Source organism: Enoplosus armatus, chromosome 11 (assembly GCF_043641665.1).
Source record: "Enoplosus armatus isolate fEnoArm2 chromosome 11, fEnoArm2.hap1, whole genome shotgun sequence".
In the NCBI taxonomy this organism is placed as follows: Eukaryota; Metazoa; Chordata; class Actinopteri; order Centrarchiformes; family Enoplosidae; genus Enoplosus; species Enoplosus armatus.
In genome coordinates this window covers 18,090,626-18,110,030 of record NC_092190.1, presented here as the reverse complement: position 1 = coordinate 18,110,030, position 19,405 = coordinate 18,090,626, and the positions used below count along the sequence as shown (strand labels likewise).

Sequence of the window (19,405 nt, the reverse complement as noted above, 5' to 3'; positions counted from 1 at the left end):
TCAAATACTGTTTTGGGAAGTAAACTGCATAAAAGACAAATACAGATGCAATCACAGAGTGTGTTACATTGTATTTACTGGTATTGATCCATTCATTCTTCTCTGGATGGATTAATAAAGCACATGTACACATGTTTACAAAATGATCAAACAAAATTCATAAAAGACATACTGAGTTTTGCCTCCATTTTCCCAAATTGAACTGCAATGTGAGTCATTCATTTTCACATGTATCCACTGTGGAAAATGTCTGTCGAAAAGCTGCATTTTCTGTGGTGGAAAACACCATATTATACTGATTGGAAGGCCAGAACAGACAGAAAAAAGGTGTTTTAAAATGTATCTGCATTAGAGTGAACATGGTCTCAGAGACACACTTCAGGAATAAATCGATTTAGAAGACATCACAACAAATTAGAGGACAATTATTACTCGCTTTCAGCTGCTAGTTTGGTGACAATAATCTGATAATGGATCACTTTTACTTTGTGAATGGTTCATATACTCGATATGTAATGGTTTGAAAGTTTTGATCTTGGTACCGACAACATTCAGACATTGGATTTAGAAATGATATAAATTATTCCATAAATATATTTCCTTTACTTCTTCCTGTGGTGGGAAGTGTCATCCTGCTTTTCTTTCTTTCTTTATACAACATGACAATACTACACATGTCTGGTTTTACAACTATTTATTGCATCCAGTATGGTATATTGGATCCAGTGGATTACAGATTGGATTTTTGCATCCGTGACCTTGTTTACAGTGTCAGAAACTGACACAGTGAGGAGGCAATAGCCAGCTGTGACCTTGATCCACTGTCACCTCTCAAACATACCTTATAAATCAGTTAAGGGATCATAAATCTAAAGTTACGTGACACTGAGTCAAGTACATGACAGAATTTTATGGCAGAGCAAGGCAGGAAGGGACACTGCTGAAATGTTAAACCCTTATGATCCCTAACCTTTAGTATTTTATTTTTACATACAATAAGCTTATGGGGGGGTTAACAACTTAGTTTTGTGAACAGAATTTCTGGGCTGAAACTCATCTTGGCAAGTAACCAAAAGGAAGACTTTCAAAAGCATGTCAGTCATGTGAAATAATAAATAAAGTGTGTGAAAAGCATTAGCACTAGCATGCAGTAAATATAAGCTCACTAGTTTCTCCTTCATTTAAACACAGACAACCCCTTACTCATAAAAGCTGCATGTGCACGCTGTGCAGGCTGTTACTTTTGAGTACTGGCACTTTTTTAAATTCCATTTCAGGCTCTTAATTTCCTTAACTTTAAGCTGCAGCCCAATTAAAAATATTACCTGGTGAGATGAAGGCAGGCGGAGCTGCAGCAGCAGATTGTGCCCTGCTGTCTCCAAATCAAAATATTAATCGACATCCTTGGACTGCAGAGGGAGCGGTGGCCACTTAAAGCATGGTTAGCTGTATTATACTTGTTCATGTGTAAGCGTATGTGTTTAAGTGCATATATAAATCTAACATGAAACCAGGACTTCTGGGTTCAGTCCCAGAAGTAGGAAAACCTCATTCAAAATCCCATTGACATTCTTAATTATGCTAATTATTAACATTTCGGCCTTGGAACATAACCACTCAGCACTGCGGTTCATTACAATTTGTCTAGACAGGAATGCAGTATCATTATTTATTATAATAATATTTTTAGTTTTTAGCGGCCGTTAACAAAAACCCACAAGTCACCTGCTCGACAGAAGGAGGGTAGTCCAGTGGTGACTGGTGTGGCCACGGCTAGTTCAGATATCAGAATCAGAATCAGAACATTATACATAATACATACATAATACATGTCTATAATAGCAGGACAAAAGGTGCCCAATGGTGTTTTTAGACAACAATGATTACAGATTACTAATGGTGGGAAAACACAAGCAAAAAAAGCATTTGTGAATGTGTATCATGGAAATGAAGGAAACCTAATATCAGTGAAGTACGAGCACTGCCAAGCTAGCGCATCTAATGGCAAGAGCTGCAGTAGATGATCATTTATCATGAAATATGGATAGTAAACCCCAGGAATACATTTCCCTTTTCAGGAAGACTAATGAAGGAAATACTAATGAGAGACTGAAGCTAGCATTAGCACAGGGCTTCAGCTGTCTGTTTTGAGTCCTGAAGAAACATTAATAAATGTGTATATTGTATCGACTTCTATTGGCCAGTGGGGATGCAACAACAGCCACAGTTAACATATGAGTTACATTTCACAACTGAACGAGAAAGCTGACTATTCAAAGAGAACATTCAGTTGAAACCAGTAATGTAAATTAGCACTATTGAGCAATAAAATGCAGACTCAAAGTACCTTTATGTTTTTGTAATAGTGTTTGTGTGCGTTCTGCCTGCCTGTTGAATGCCATGTCGTCAGCAGTAAGCTAGCGCTGTGTCCCAGGGGTTTGCTGGAGCAGCCATATGGTCGTGTGGTGGAACAAGTCTGTCTCCAGTCAAATCAGCCCTTCAGCACAGCCAGCGTCAGACCAGCAGAGAGGAACTGCTACATGGTTGATTCAGGGTCCAGTCATAGTTGGAGGATTTTTGTCAATTATGTAAGCTGGTGACAGAGAGTTACATCACATACCTCCAAGAAATTACATGTGCAATGGTGGACCTCCATTGGAGATCTGGCTGAGCCCAGATAGTTAACCTAAGAAGCCCCAGAAAAGTTTAATGGGTATGATTTTGTTTTTGTTTTTTGTCCATTTATTTAAACCTGCAATAACTGATTTCTTTGGCAACTTCTGAACACAACACTGACATATCATCACCTTTTAAGTTGATTCCAAACCTGTGTTTTTGTTTTGGTGGCTCCATCTTTAGGAGGGGCTTCTAAAGGCCCTATCCAGTGGTGGGTTTTCATGTAGCCACCTGTCTATACTTTCAAATAATGCTTGAGTTGTGTGTGTTTTTGCTTTGTGAAGTTCTACAACAGAGGTACGTTCTAGTAGGATAAAATGTCAGAGAGGAGGATGAAGTCAAACTGAAAAGAGAGAAACTAAGAAACATCTCACTTTGCCAATTATGTCTCATTAACAAGATGTGTCACCAAATTGCTGGCCCACACTTTTGCATCATCATTTGTAAATGCCAAGTCTTTTTAAATTGAATCCGAAAATAACCATCTTCTGTCGAGTGCCATAGAGAGGTTGATCAAAAGCTTATTTAACATATGCCTTGATCAGATACAGAGAGAAAAATGAGTGTAAAACTTTATAAAACTCATTCCAACTCCACTTCATTCATGGGCACAGACCATCCATCTTCTCTTGATTAGAGTAGAATAATTTGGCTCTGAGAAAAGCAGCAAATAGTTGGAGATCAAGATAAAACATTTAAACTACTGAGAGGAAAACCATCTCTTAATATTATTCATATCATGAGCACAGATGAGTAACTGGAGGTTTTGACTTGACTGGTGAATCATTGTGCTATTAAGAGTAAAGACAGTATCAAATCATGCTCCGGCACGGTTTTATTTTAAATGGCCTCAGACAAACAGAATGGAGCCCTGGGTTAATGTCGCTCCTACCTACAAGCCCTGAACACACTTTAGAGATGAATGAGTCACACACTAATGAATAGTTGGTTTCCTGAGGGGCCAGAAAGTTTCACTTTGCCAGGAGACAGAGACGAGGCTTTTGTTTGGTGGCATAGAAACACGTCCCTCTGTTGGACAACAGTTGGCATAATGAGGGGATGACGTCAACACCACAGACTCACGGGACTTTTCCCGTAGGGCCTTGAGGTGGGTGGAAGAGGAGGTGTGAAGCCAGAGTGGCACCAGAAAATGAAAAAGAAAAAATGAAATAAAAGAAATACTTCTTCCTACCAAAGTATGTATTAAAGCTCCTAATTTTACTGCATTTGAGGCAAAACATGAAGATAAATGATAAAGATAAATGAAGAATCAGCAGTCACCGAATCATCCAATAAACGTCCAATCAGTCATTTTTCCTCCATTGGAGTCTGGTGTTTTGCAGTCCTTCACATGCCTCAGATCATCGATGGTTAATATTATGTATCCGTAGAGGTTAAAGTGACAAACTCACACACATGAGTTATAACCTTTTTATTGTAGGGATGTGTAAGCATGATCTAGAAATGCAACATGCAAACTGTTCATTGCTCTCATCATTACCTCGCCATCAACTACTCGATGACACAGCTTTCTTCAACCGTGAACTGGGCTCCACTCGTGGTTCACAGATGAGACGTGAATAGACGTACACAGCCGGGTTGGAGTGCACCACCCAGTTCATTAGCAAATGCAGCTGATACATTCACTATCAATGTCTCACATTTTGCTGGACACACACTGTCCAGAAATCAGAGCACAAAGATATTTATTTTAGATATTTTTTGGTTCAGTCAAATGTAACTAATTTCAGTTAATAAATGTTTTCATGGTGAGCAAGACTTGAAGTCTAAAGCCCTGCTAGACAATTTTGTTATTCCTAGAGCATCACCTGAGTGTGCCGCTGGAGGAATGGCCATGGGGTCTTTAAAATCAAAAGGTTTTATCACCTTGGAAGCATAAATGTGCTCAGAAAGTGTCCTAGCTGTGTACCTATTATGGCATACCTTACAAATGTACATTTTTGGCCTGATGATTGTGATGGGCACTCATGGCAATGTTCAAACTTTACTATTTTTTGTACACAAATTAATATTTTGGCCTAAAGTGGCACAAGAGAAAGGGTCAGGGGCCACCAAAAACATTAGGATTCATACTGAAGGACGCAGTGTATTCACAACAGATTTTAGGGAAACAAGATATGCTGACCCTGTCAGACCGCCTAACAACACCACCCTTGGGCCACACTGCTGGCAGTGCAGAAACAACATTATGAAAGGTTGCAGTCCTGTCAGTTGGAAGAGATTGCAGGTATCTTCCCACTGGAAAATATTGCTCAGTCCAGCTTTCCGCCTTGATGGCCGAAAATGTCAAAGTCGTTGCTTGTGAAGAGATTCCAATTCTCATGACATAGACACCCAATAAACACACTGGGTTTTTTTTACACGTTTGCTTGCAAAGTGTGAACAAAAGCAGACACAGAAAATCAGAAGTTTACTAAATCAAAGATCAACTGGTCGAACAGACAGGTGAAGAAGCAGGTTAGGCAGGATGGTGAGAACACAGACAGGAAGCAGACAGATTACAGACAGGCTGTGGCACCAGAGACAATGTGCCAAACAGGTACTGAAACCTAGTCTATATATACTGTACACTGTTTACTGGGAGGTTGATGAGAGAATGAGGGACAGTAGAGCAGACAGGTGATTGGATCTTGGCTGGGGCAGGAAACTCAGTGAGGGCAACTAGTGGAGAAGTTTGGCATGACAGGGTCTGGAAAGTTCCATAATTAATACAGGGCCTCTGTGGAGAGACAGCCTGAGGCTGAAGAGGAGACAGCACTGGTGTGACAGTATGACAGTATGAGCACAGAGCATACTGAAAAAGTGTGTCATACATCAACCGCTTGGTTGTTTTGGCTGGATATCTTCTTTATTTACAGACTTATGTTAGCTAGGTGTGACATATATTGTGTTTTGAGGATAATTAAAGCTACTCAGAAGTGTCGTCATCGTACGGCTACTCACAGTGTCATCAAATGTTTACACATGCCCTCATGCTGGCTTTGAATACACAGCAAATATCTGTATATGATTGGACAGAAGAGAGGGTCAATGCTCCAGGGGATTATTCATATCCATAGAGATTATTATGAGGCTTCTGTTCTAACTGTCCAGCAGGGCTAATCATGTCACAAGTTCAGAACCCTTTGCTCTGCTGTCAAGAGTGAATCCGAACACCATCCACCGCCCACTACGTACAGATAGAGTAGACATAATTCATTAAGATATTGTATGTACAGTATACATTCAACCAGCAAACCCACAAAGCTGTACTGTTAAAGTACGGCACATCAAAAATTGACAAGGAGATGACAGGTTACATGGGCCACCAGTTTGAAGTGCAGGACTGACTAGTGTTTGGCTGGTTAAGATGATAATCAGTTGATTGGGCATGCATTCATGTGAATAACAACAAGCTTCTTTGCATGAAAAAAAGAAACTTCATTTGTATCTAATTACTACTGATTAAAGAAAATGATTTGTCCCTTTAAATATCAACACTTATGTGTGTGAACTACTCCCTTGTTGCCAGTCTTCTGTTTTCCTGAAATTCCCACGACAATGTCTATGCATAATATACACTATACAATAATCTAAACAAGAACAAATGCATTGAGCTTCCTTTTCAAGAGATGTTATGGTCATTATCTCCGTTTGTCCTCCACACTGATGAGAGGGAAGGGAGTAGTGAGTTTCCATTTAGAACACTAATATAACCTGTTAATCGTCCTGCTTGAGCCTATATTCTGCCTTGGTAACAATTTTCAAAACAAAGCATAAATTCAGTCTAATTATCAGGACAAAGACTGGCCCTGCTGGGACACTGTGGGCTGTGTTTGCAAATTCAAACTCTCCTAATTTAATGGGGCCGTCTGGCCGCCCTCGATACAAGCAGTACGACAGGTACACTGAAATAAAAGGTCTGCTGTTATGGAAACAAGATCTGCTTTTTGTTTCTCCTCACACAATAAGCTGTGGACACTGTCTGGCAACACCCTTTAAGCTCTGATATAAGGCACAGCCTTTTTTAAAGGGCACCATATTGGCTATGGATTTTAAAGAAATTTCATTCTAAACACTCTGGTAGAGCATCCTGGGTTCGGTTCCAGCTGGGGCCCTTTGCTGCATGTCATCCTGTCACTCTGTCACTAGCCAATAAAGACAAAATGCCTGAAAAAATGATCTAAAAAAAATAATTATCATTGTCTCATTGTATCAGTACAGAACAATAGAGCGGGAGTGAAAATCACTCAAAAGCTAATCACCCATGATAGCGGCTGAGTGACAGTCCCAGTTCCCCACGGAGAAAGGAATGATCAAAGATCCTGGAAGGTCATGCTACTGGTCGTTCTGTCAATAGTCAACTCAAATCAACCCTCAGGGGTCACTTTGCTTGATGCGCAGGAGCAGTGACATATCATGACAAACGAAAGCATTCAGTAGTTGTATCCATTGTCTTGTTGACACCCTAACGTGTACACACCGACAGCTCTGTCTCCGGCTTTTTGTTTTTTTCTGTCTGTATTAAATATTTCAATGACTAAATTTTTTTTTACAATGTGCTGTATGTCTACACTTTGTTTCACAGGAAAAGACTTTAGCATTTTGCAAAGACAACTAACTTGAAACAAAGCGCATTTTAAACACTGTTTACTGGACAAAAATCAGTTGCCATTGGGTAAAATGCGGGTAGGTGTGCTTTGTTTACAGTCAGATGAGCTTCACAAGTGGTTGGCACAAATTTTAACATATTTTGGTGAATATTTTACATTTATTTAGATTGATGAAAGCCAGTTAATCATTATAATAACTGAAACAGCAAATGAAAATAAACAAATAAAAAGACATCTGAGAAAGAAGTACTATAACACAGGATACAATGCAGCTATGATTTAGTTGCATCAGAGACACATGATGGATGTTAATGCCAGGTATAAAGAGGCCCATACTGTATCCCAGGCCAAAATAGACAGACCTCCTCACATGCATTACTGTCCTTGGCTGGAGAGTGTGGTGACTCTCATGAATAATTAAGGTGAATAATGGTTGTTCTTTTCAAAATAGATGTGAAATGCTTCCAGAAAAGGTTTCAGCTTCTAAATAAGGACAGATGTTTGTCACGGTCGCTGCGATATGAGCCAAGCATGGCCAACAGCAGCAGAACAGCCACTCAGTTTCTGCCTCGCTTTCAGTGGACACAACAATCTACTGCTGTGTTTAGTGCTGTAGTTCTCTTGTTTTTCCTCATTCTTACAAATTGTTCTTTACTGACTACACCATCTTCAAAAAACAGAAACAAGGAAAAGGCTGACACTTTAAGAGGACTAACCCAGTCCAGTCATACAAGCAGCATGGGTCAAGGGTCGGCAAGGGCAGTCCATTGTTGCCATTTCTATGCCTGAGGTTCTGACAGTATAGAGATGACATGAAATGAGAGGAGAGGGACGGGGAGCGACATGCAACAAAGGTCCTTGGTTGGACTCGAACTGGATGTTGAGATGTCTCGAACTCTTGGATGGTTTGCCATGAGATTTGGTACAGACATTCATGTCCCTCTCAGGATGAATTATCATTTTGGTTATCCCTTAACTTTATGACCAAGTACATGCAAAAGTAACGACATTCCCATTAGCCTAAGATCTAGGCTAATGGGAATGTCGTTACTTTTGCATGTACTTTGTGTTTAGTGCTATTTAGCAATTGTTAGAATGCTAACACACTAAACAGTGAGCATGGTAAACATTATACCTGCTAAACATCTGTGTGCTAGCATTGACATAGTGAGTATGTTAGCCTGCTGACAGTAGCATTCATCTCAAGTTTTGTTTTCTTGTTTGCAAAAAAACTGCCACAACCCAGCTGCAGACCAAGCTCAGAGGGCAGGCTTTGTAACACTTTGAACTGTTCAGCCATATTGAATTTTGCACTGTCGACTGCAGTGCTTTCCAGCTATTACAGTGCTGTAAGTGTTCTAATAAAGTGGTATCTAGAAATCAAACAGAAAATTAAGGTTGCAGGTAAAAACTACTAAAATCTTCGCCCGCACGTCCCGACACGCATAGATGGATGTAAAGATGAATAGATTAAATAGCCTTAGCTTCTTAAGAGATTGCAGATTTCAAAGTAGGCGATGAAAGAGAATTGCTGGCTGAATGACAGACAGACACACAGGGTCGATCATTAAGTCGTTAATCTTCCGGTTATATTGGATGAAGAGTGACAGAGACACCTCCACGCAATCGATCCTTATGTAATCTTCTCAGGCAAACCTTGTGAAGCATCAGTCATTACAACCTGCCTCTGTGAGTCTCCATCCACACACACTCTCTCTCTCTCTCTCTCTCTCTCTCTCTCTCTCACACACACACACACACAAAAACAACAACAAAAAGAACAGCTATATACCACACCCTTCAAATCCTGTCCCAGGGAAATTCCGCTCGCTCCCTGGATCGCAACCTTAATTCCCTCTCTGTTAAATTATTCTCTTTCTTTCACAAACAAATGAGCTCACATGCATGTATGAATACTTGTGTCCCAATCAATGGTCATTAATACAGGGGGGAAAAGGTTAATAATAAAGACATCCTCAGAAGGCAGACAGCTCAAACTTCCGTATCCATGTTTAAACTCATCAAAGCACAACAATCTATTACCACCATACCTGATCTTTAAGGTCCCATCATTTTATTTTTTTTACAGCGTTGTGGATTCCCTACCGAGTTCTGTTCACCCTGTAACCCAGCCCCATCTCCTCACACTCGGGCTTGCCTTGGCAGATCAATGGCACAGCGTGAGGTTAGGTTTTTAATTGAGCTGTCCTAAAGGGTGGGGGATGTTTTAATGAGGCCAGGTCCTGTTTTCATCCTGACCTTTGAGGCTCTGCCCTACAGGTGTCCATCCTCTAACTTAAAAGGAATGTATGGGCTTGTTGGGCTGCCCCAGAGGTGTCAGGCCTCACCAAGCTCCTCTGCAGAGCTTGACATTTTCACCTCAATCTAATACAGCCAGTAGATTTTTAGCCATTACACAGGATCTGGTGTACCTATCACCAGTGCTATCCTCCAGCAAGATGAACAGGATGTTCTGTGGTCACATGAATAATGTATATGAAGTACACCATAGCACTTTTTCTGGTGCACCAAATGTCAGCTAAGCAACCCTCTCACAATTTTTCAGTCGAGTGCAGTGTGGTGAGTGGGTAATGTACAGTACAAAGGTCAACCAGCGGGTGTTCCTATAGTACCAATCTCCTGCAGGTAGCATATTTTGCTAGAAAAGGCTGCCTGTGGTGGGTTGGTGTGACACCATACGGTAAATGTAAAACCAAAACTAGAGCTAAAAGAGGCTAAAAAGCTCAGAGGAGCTGTTGGATGTTAATTGTCATTGATTTGTGGTTTTGAGCAACACCTTTTACATTAGACACATTTATTTAATTAGATGTTGTTCTCAATAACATTGATGAATACAACATAACGCAGATTGACTGTCAACAAATAAAGAATCCCCAGAATCAACTGCAGCATGTAAAAATACTCTAATCATTAAAGCCACTATTCACACAATTTTAAAATTGTATGAAATTTGGCACCCCCGGTGGTAATACTAAGAAAGACATTGTTGCCGACAGCAACCAAAACCTGACGTACTGAGGTTCGATACTGCACACATACAGAATAGGATTTCTATATTGTGTAGAAATTGTATGTAGGCCTACTGTTCAGAAAAATACTCAGTGAATGATTACAGATCTAGGCATTGATGGTATCTATGGCTACAAATAAGGTCTGAAGTAAAATATTGTAACAGTTTCAACCCCTCACACCCTAGAGCTGGTGCGGACTTGATGTGATAACAGTGAACACAGACACACCGCAGTTCTTCTGACTGACTACAAGACCACAAATGTGGATGGCTGACATTCAAGTCATTTTATGGACACTCCATTAGCTTTCCTCTAGTGGAACTAGATCTAGTGTTAGTGCTAGTGTTTTCTGTAAATGCCAGGTCCCCATCAGTATTCACACTTTGAGGTGAAATTGCCCCCATTATAAGTAGGTGACCCAGTGCCGTAGGTTACTATGGTTACATCGAATGATTCATTATTTGGAAAGCCACATAACAAAATACCCTATATCCTGTTTGAACACATCTGGAGGAGTACTGGGAGCGTGTTGGCCCAGTAGGGACGGCCTCAATAAATAATTGTCACCTGGATGTGACCGGACAAGACAGGACAGGTCTCACTGGGAAGATATTACCATGCAGTGGAATCGTATGAAATGCATGTTATCGTTCCCCATTGTGGGATTTTTCTCCTCCATTTCTATAGGGCTCAAGCTTTAATACATGAAAAATATCTGTAATCTTGATTATGCCATCAATTTTTACAATAAACTGCCCCATCCTTGATTTTGGAATAAACTAACACACTGACGGACTAGATCCTAAAGTGGATTTGAATATGCATTATCAGCAATGAGTAGTATTTGTGTAATTTATTGCATATCAGACTTTTTTAATTAATACACTTTATGATTTAATTTGGATCCACCTCCAGTCCACTTATACTGTATGAAAACTGTTATCAGTTTCAGGCTGCAACACCTGACTGGCAAATGTCTGTCAGCAGGTCCTGCTCAAACAAGGTGTATTGTTGCACATATTTCACATTTATTTGAAATGTATTTTATAATAAGTAAAATATCTTATTACTGTTCTATACTCCATGGGGTATAAGTACTGAACACAAGTGGATTTGATGCCAGAATGTAATGAGAGCATCACACCAGTTTAACTTGTGCGTCAGAGGGAGAAATGTGGCGAGACCATTGGCCCCCTGACACGTTAGGAGGCATCATACTGTGTTGAGAATGAAAGCAAACAGATATGCCATGGACGGTATAAAGAAAACGAAATGCGTTTTCACGTGTGAATATTAATTTAGAAGAACAACAAAAACCGAATTAAAAATGACGTACTCCCCTTGTTTTATTATGGTTTAACTGTGTCAATGACACGTGTTTCATTTAAGTCTCCCATCTTGATCTGTCGTCATTTAAAACGGTGGCAGCCCTTTCTAACCAACAGCTGAACATCTAATAAAAAGGTCCATGGTGTAGGATGAAGTCATATCCAGACAAAAACATGGTGTGAATGGCTGAGGTTCACCTGCAAATAGTTTCGAGGTATACTTTAGTCTGTCTTGTCCCCTATCTGAGAAGACAGATGTCACAGTGCCCCCCTACTTTTATAGTCTGAATTGCTTGAGTGTAAATGCGCTATATGTACACATTATTATACATCCATGCATATTGCTGTACTGCAGTATGTTTTTATTACAGATAGTTTGTATTACAGATAAAACAAATGTTTTACTGTAAACCACAATAAGTCACCCATAACTTCTTATTTCTCTTGTATTCAACATTTGCCTGAGATGAGCTTTTAAATCCAGTCTGATCTTGTTTAAGAAAAACAGAAAACATTCGGTCTAACACTTTGTCTACACGGGCAGCGTAGTGACAGCAGCAGGTCGGCAGCACAGCAGCAGCAGCTTCGGTCCCCCTTCAATGTCACGCTGCAGTACTGCTATCCACTGTCTTTTGGCAGAGCTCACAGTCCAATACACAATGTAGTTACACAGAATGAGTCGAAAAAAAACCTTGAAGCATAAAACACAAGCTAGTGTGTAGACGGCTGTATTGATTAAAACCGAAGCTTGTCCGCCAGGTGCATGATGTAGACTGTTAAACTTACAGCTGAAATGAAAATAAAACTGACTAACAAAAAAACTACTTGGCACTCTGTGCACAAACTGCAGCTGGCCAGCTCCCTTCGTGTGGTGACTGAGAAAAAAAAAATACTAAAGGAATACTAAAGGTGTAATCACTTCGGCAACACTGTCAAAGCATGTCCTTCATGAAGCTGACTGTAAATACTTCTTGAGCGTTGAGCCCTTTTCTTTCTTGAGGAGTTGCGTCCACAAACATTTCCTTGGATATCACCATTGACAGTGTGAGACAGCAGAAGTATACATTCGGGAACCCAAAGCCAATCCATCATATTGTTTCTTTATGTGTGTGTAAATGGATGCATTTATAAAAGTGTGTGTGTTCAGAAGTACATGTCCTGGAAGAGGTTTCGTCCCATTTCGATATAGGCCTCCTTCTCCTGCGCAGACATCTGCTCCACCAGCTCTGGCCTCTGGCTGACCTCTCGGTATGAGAACGACCGGCCTCCCACCATCACCATCGGCTCATCCCCCACCTCCTCAAACTCGTCATCGTCCTCTTCCTCCTCCTCGTTGGCCCGATGCTGAGCAGCTGCAGCAGGGGGAGGACCTGAGGGGGAGTCGTCATCTGATTCGCTGGTGTCGCTCTCCGAGTCACTGGCATTAGCTGTGGTGGAGGCGAGCCCCTTCGCAGCAGCGCTCGCTCCACCTACACCTCCGCCTGCTCCTGCCGCACCCCTCTTCTCGTGGATGAGCAGGGCGCGCATCACTTCCTCATTTTCATCTGCCTGACCAATTCCATGACCAGCGACTCCATCCTGGGCTCCGGGTACGCCGTCCCCACCTGTGAAAACAAAACAATTACTAAGTCAAATCAGAAATATATTCACTTTTGAAATCTTTCTCTGGAACTTAAGTTTAGGTTGCTTTAGAACATTTAGAGACGTCAAGATCATGTAATGCAGTAGGTCCGTCTAGGCTCCTACCTCACAGCCTCATCAAGCATTACTTAATGCAGGTCAGTTTCTGAACAAAAACTTGATTTAAACCTTCGAATGTCAAGTCTGTTTCCAGACTCCAAAGGGCAACAAGATGATTACAGACAGACGCACAGAGACACCTCAGAGACAGGACGTGGAAGGCATAATTCATGCAATTTCCACAGGAATGGATTTTATTAATGAGCAATCCTTGCTCGGTCATGCACTAATCAAGCCTCTGATTATTTCAATTAAGCAATTATGGTTCAACGGGAGTCTGGCCAGGCCTGATTGCTGCATGCCCTTGGGTGGAGAAACAATGTCAGCATAAGACAGCTTGGTGAAGGAGCACTCGGACAGAGGCAGATAACCTGGTTTGGCCTGCAATACCTTGTTTGACTACAAAAAGAACAGTGATTGAAATTCATAGGAGAGGGAAGTCAAAGGTGTGGGTTGGCCTCGTCTCTGTCCATCCCGGCCACCCTCTGACTATTTTCTGGAAAACCCAGTGTGTACAGCCAGCCTCAGCATGGACAGGCAACAGCATTTATGATTAATGACAGTGAAAACAGCGTGAGTGGGAGGGAATTTAATGTAGAGTTTAATGTCTTCCGACTCAGAGTGGGAGATCTCGTGATTATGGCAGAGAATTAGCTTGAAATGGAAAAACAACTGCACCGATGTGGCATTGCTGTGGGTTCGGAGTTAATCCAGCGTTTCTTTAAGGACAAGTCGTTGGTGTGAAATGTAAGAAGGACATTTACATTTTGTGACATGCACATCTTGAATTTTAATGAATTCTGGTTTTGTAAAAATGTCCATTCTCCAATGAAAAAGAACGGCAACACTATGGTAGCCAAGATGGCTGGGTGTTTTGCAAGAAAACCTTACTTACTGTTCTGGAGTATGTCTGGCTCGCTGTAAGCACCCTGCACGGTGCTCTGGGTCAACCAGACGGGCCTCTCCTTTGGTGCCTTGCCTTCATTGGCCTGCTTCTGCAGGGCGTCCTGCTCCTCCATGCTGATAACCACATTCTGGGTGTACAGGTCAGCGTAGGATGAGCCTTTGTTAGACCAGGCTTCGCGGTGTTGGCCTGCAGAGTTTAGTCCGGATGCTGCAGCACGTTCACGGCTAGAGGACAGATTCAGTAAATGTCCTTTAAACAATGATCTTCAACAATTGAATTAATATGTGCCAACATGAAAAAATGAGAGTGTGTGTAATGTGTTTAAAACTAAAATAGTAGATCATTACTGTGGCTTAATAGAATAGAATTCCATTGTGGCAGCAACAGTTATGAGGTAGAGCCAGTATCACTGAGGCCAGTATTGCTGTTAACAGAGGTGGACTCCCATCTGTTGTCAGTGAAACTGCTCCAGGATACGACTCTTGAGGACTGACGCAATGCTGACTGAGGGGAATGAGTGGTGTATTTCTGTGAGGTTTGCCAGAAACCGACCTCTGTTTGAGGGCAGGAATCTCAGTAGGCTCAGGCTCCAGCAGGTCATGGGACAAGTTGACATCTTCTGTCTCACGTAGCAGCGCGTAGATGGGTTCGATCTGCTCATTGAAACGTGCCAACTGTGTCCTGGCGTCAGGGCAGACTGACTCATCCTCTTCTACTTCCGTCTGGCAGAAGGTGCACCGAAATGTACCTGTGGGTCAAGAAAGAACTGTTTAAAGCAAGTGAGAGGGAATGTTCAGGTAACTTACCTGGCCAAAGCAGATACCTTGTACCCACAATCTTGGGACATGCCTATAGGCCATTGCCTTTACTTTTAGCGTAAGGCTATGAACTAACTTTGTGATTACACATACAGTATGAAAATAGCTATTATAGAGGTAAAAGATGTGCCACAATAAACCAGTACACTATGTGCTATGGTTTTGTTGTTTTACTTTTATGATTGACAATGTGGATTTGTAACCAATCCAGAGATACCTCAGTTCCATGCTCCATTCAACATTCAGCCAAGAAGTGTACCCAAAAACAAATCAAAGAACACATGTTAACAGAAAATTGTAAAGATTGTCAAATCTCTGTCCATACAGTATACAAGATGCCTGCTGGTCAGGCGATTATTACTCCGCTTTCCAAACAAAACACACAATTTAAAAAGGCAAAACAATAAGTCACAATATAACAAGCATTTAGGTCACCTATGTCCAACAACCTGTATTTGGAAGTGAAACTAATTTCAACCCAGCCGAAGATATGATGTGCTGTATAAGCTTATAGTCTGGAAGCCTAGCTAACAAGACTATAGAATAGCCTCCAGATTAATGCAGCTTTAAGATTAGAGAGTCTGTCTGTTTGACCACTGCTGATACCTTGTTAATGACACTGCAGGCCATCTTCCTAAACATAACCAGAAATTATAGTTTATTCCTTCGCGATGATCTTTGTCTGGGGATAATTTTATAAACATTGCATTGTACTGTATTTGCGAGGGCTTTGGGACGTTGTGTCCACTGCACACACAGGCACGGACACACACACACACACACACACACACATCTTGCTTCCTACCAGTAAGAAAAGGGCATGTTTGGCCATCTGCTTCTCTGGCTGACTTCAGTTTCAATAATGGGAACTGTTCCAGCATTAGCACAGACCCCATGTCTGCTTTGTGTCTATGTGTGGTTTTGAGTATGAGAGAGAAAAATAATGTGTGTGTGTGTGTGTGGTGTTACATATATGTGTGTGATAGAATGAAACACACTCTTCCGTTGCCATATAAAGACATTTTCAGCATTTATAAATAAAGCAACATGCTGCGGCTGCGATTGTTCCTCTCCATCACAATAAAGGAAAGAATGCAAACATGGTTACTTTCCCTGTTAATGAGGGCATGGCAACAGTCTCCTTTTCATTAATGAGACAGGACAAACGTTCCCATTGGCGCTCCATGTTACAAACTAAGATTGGGTATCACCTTAAATATGCTGATATTAGGATTCCTACAAGTCTGAAACAAACCTTAGAGAGCACTGACTGATCACAGAAGAAATGGTAAAATGAAGTAACGTTTGATGCACAACTAAAAAAAACTGCTATTTTTCAGCCAAGGGCTGGGTGGACGTACATGTCAGGTGGAATGAGTTAAAAACAATGCGCGTCTAACAAAGAGAGGAGGGTACAAAAACACAGCAAAGTGTGAAAATTCTGAGCCGGAAGGTTTTCGGCTCTCCTTTGTGGGTCAGAATGAGCTGGAAGACCACTAATGTCATTTCCCATCCCTGTGAGGTCAAACTGAGTGTTGCTGGCCCTAAAGGATGAACCAGTCTATCAGAATACCACCACCGTGTGAGCTCCAGGTATTCTCTTTGTCAGCCTCTGTCAGGGTGCAGGGTTACTGCCTCCACAGCAAGATTTGATACCAGTTGAGATATGTTGAAACAAGAGACAAGTGCAAAGGAATTAGCAAGACGATTATAAATGCGTCACCACGAAGATGCTGACAATTCCAAAGCAGTACCAGGAAGCTGGGAATGTAGACTTTTTCCAGCATGTCATTTACACTTGCTATAAAAATGTTCATTCATTGTGGAGTTATTGTGCATTTTCTGTCCTAAAATGAGTTTTCTGTGGCATTTTGGGCAATTTTTACGACTCATCCCTGAATTGTGGATATGCCCACATTGTTATGTTTTTATTGGAAAATAACCAGTAAGACTTAAGCAATATATTCTTCTCCTTTACATAAGCAGTTGTAGACAATGTGCTGCTTTTCGCCGCAATTTCAAACTTGTTTTTTTCTGTCTGATAAGCCTTACTAAACTAGTCTCCTCAGGACATTGTGATGGCATTTTAGGATGCTGTGCGTTTTCTGTATTAAAAAGCTGGAACAGCTTTGTCACTACTAAATTAGATGAGGTCAGATTTATACTCTCAAGTGAGTGGCTCATGCATTGGTTTTGTCAATCAGCTAATGATTTCAAAACCAAAAGTGAGTCTATATCTACCCTAATGTCATTATTCAGCTTCATCTACCCTTTAACTTCTGCATACCCCCACCCACACTCTGCCTGAGATAACTAAGACTTGCTGGTTGCATCTGTTACTCACATGCCAAACACATGCACAAACACAACATAATGGATAAGTCCTAGTGATAAGTGAGTGATGGTAAATGGACACTTTACAGATTAGGTCTCATTCAGCAAGGCGCTGGCTTCCATCCAAAAGTTGAGAAAAATTCAAACTTAACGAGACTGTAAATAGCAAACCAAAATTTACACACGTTCTCATTCATGCATATTGCAGTTCAACACCACCAAAATGCAACACAACTGTAGATAATTTATTTTTTCTCAATGTTTACCTGTCATGGGCTCAAACAGCTGATTGGCCTCTAGGTCGGTGAAGGTGGAGAAACAGCAGGGGCACCGGAAGGAGGCACGGTTGGTGGAGTCTCGCTCATCTGTCTCGATGCGCCGTCGCATGTGATCCAATTTATATTTGACCACATTGACCAGTACCCTGAAAAATTTGATTGGTAAAGTTTTATAGTATGCAACATATTACATGGGAGGATACGTCACTTTTTGGTAAACATTAAGGACTCAATATATTTTCTTAATTAAGAGTGTGTGGCACCTACTAAGTATCACTTACATTTAATTGTAGTGTAGTTTCAGTTTTAGTACTTAAAGTGCTAGCACACATCTTGGCAGACAAACATAGGTCTTATTTTTCAGTGTTGTGGGCTTAGCTCATTCAAACTTTGCTGATTTGAGACAATATCAATACTTGGAGGGTGGGTGCCTGTGTCACCCACCTCTTATTCCTCCACACTTACAGCTACATCAAAACTATCAAAACTCTACCCGTTAATAAAGGAAGGTTATTGTGCGTTACTGTGCCCATTATCTACACTGTTAAATGCAAACCAAAAAGAGAATAACCACCTGTAGTTGATGAAGTAGTAGTTGTGCCGTGTTGTCTTGCCATCAGGAGCCGTCTCCACTCTCATGCGGCATTTGACAAACTTGTCTGCCTTCAGGGTGTTGAGTACTGAGCGCAGCTGTTTACGGTCAAACTTGAGCAGCTCCAGCATGTCCTCCTCACGTACACATGGGTTGCGGATCAGCACATCCAGGGCCAAGGCGTGTTCCACTCCATAGAAACCCCTTACAACCTGCTTGGCTAGCCGCTTAAGTGCTGCAGGGACCTCGGTCAGCAGCTCTGGTTCTATCATCTTCTGCTGTGGAGAGAGAGGAGACCTCTTGTGTAAAGATCTGAGGCAGTAGGCAGGGACTTCGTTTAGCATAAATCAGTAGGTAACCCAAATCACTCAAAATTTGGGAGGAGAGATTTGTTAAAATTTAGAGGGAATTGAATTTGAAAGGAGAGAAAATCACGTTAGAGAATAACGTTCCTTCCCCTTTAGCGTTACTTTCTTCTTTCCATCAAGAGGCTTTGCTTAAATGTAATGCCTCTTCTCATATACGAAGTGGTAGTTGACACTGCCAGCTTAACTGGCTGTTTGGTAGTTAGTGGCAACCTAACTTAGCTTAACGTTAGCTAACTGGAACAAAGACAAACTACGGACTAATGCAGCAAGTTGGCTGTCACTACTGGTGAGGATGCTATAGTTAGCTAGAGACGTTATAGTCGCTTTACCAGTAAGCCATTTTCTTACGTTATCTTTACGTTTTGCTTGCCGTTGTTACCTTACGTTAACAAAGCTTAACACTGCAGCCTACATGAACTTAGTTTCACTGACAACCGTTAGCCAGTTAACGCCAACTTTACCTCTATAACTTTATGTTCCAACGATACTTTAAAGCCACGGCTTCCTTAAGTCATTTCAGGGTACGCTGAATTTGTCTCTAACAAACACAGCTACAACTCACTGTACACATTTGCACTTCTACATTGCTAGGTTAGCTAACGTGCTTCATGACTAATTTTGAGAAGACAACCCCGGAAATAAAACCACAACCTCAACAAAAGTGTTCTTAAATTTCAATGGCTGAGCTATAAAATGTGCAATAGCCAATAGAAGCAAAG

General features: G+C 41.2%; 1 protein-coding gene across 2 annotated transcripts; it reads right to left on the bottom strand.

Annotated features, from left to right (window-relative positions):
• Window positions 1–11,994: 11,994 nt before the first annotated feature.
• Window positions 11,995–19,262, bottom strand: gtf2e1 (general transcription factor IIE, polypeptide 1, alpha). Of its 2 annotated transcripts, none has more exons than XM_070914926.1 (6): window positions 19,148–19,262; window positions 18,301–18,596; window positions 17,715–17,872; window positions 14,849–15,044; window positions 14,285–14,520; window positions 11,995–13,253 (listed from the first exon to the last, which is right to left on the bottom strand). In XM_070914926.1, exons 2-6 carry the CDS (start codon window positions 18,588–18,590, stop codon window positions 12,793–12,795), a joined length of 1,341 nt encoding a protein of 446 aa, XP_070771027.1. In that variant the 5' UTR covers window positions 18,591–18,596; window positions 19,148–19,262; the 3' UTR covers window positions 11,995–12,792. The 2 variants fall into 2 exon arrangements, with proteins under 2 accessions (XP_070771027.1, XP_070771028.1); XM_070914927.1 differs by having other exon boundaries at window positions 18,301–18,593.
• Between the last annotated feature and the right edge of the window lie 143 nt (window positions 19,263–19,405).

Bases quoted from the DNA above. Each gene is read 5' to 3' on its own strand.
- gtf2e1 (XM_070914926.1), bottom strand. From the start codon at position 18,590: ATGATAGAACCAGAGCTGCTGACCGAGGTCCCTGCAGCACTTAAGCGG. The intron at 15,045-17,714 runs GTAAACATTGAG...CTTGACCCACAG, and splicing joins GCTGTTTGAGCCCATGACAG to GTACATTTCGGTGCACCTTC. The intron at 14,521-14,848 runs GTCGGTTTCTGG...TCTGTCCTCTAG, and splicing joins ATTCCTGCCCTCAAACAGAG to CCGTGAACGTGCTGCAGCAT.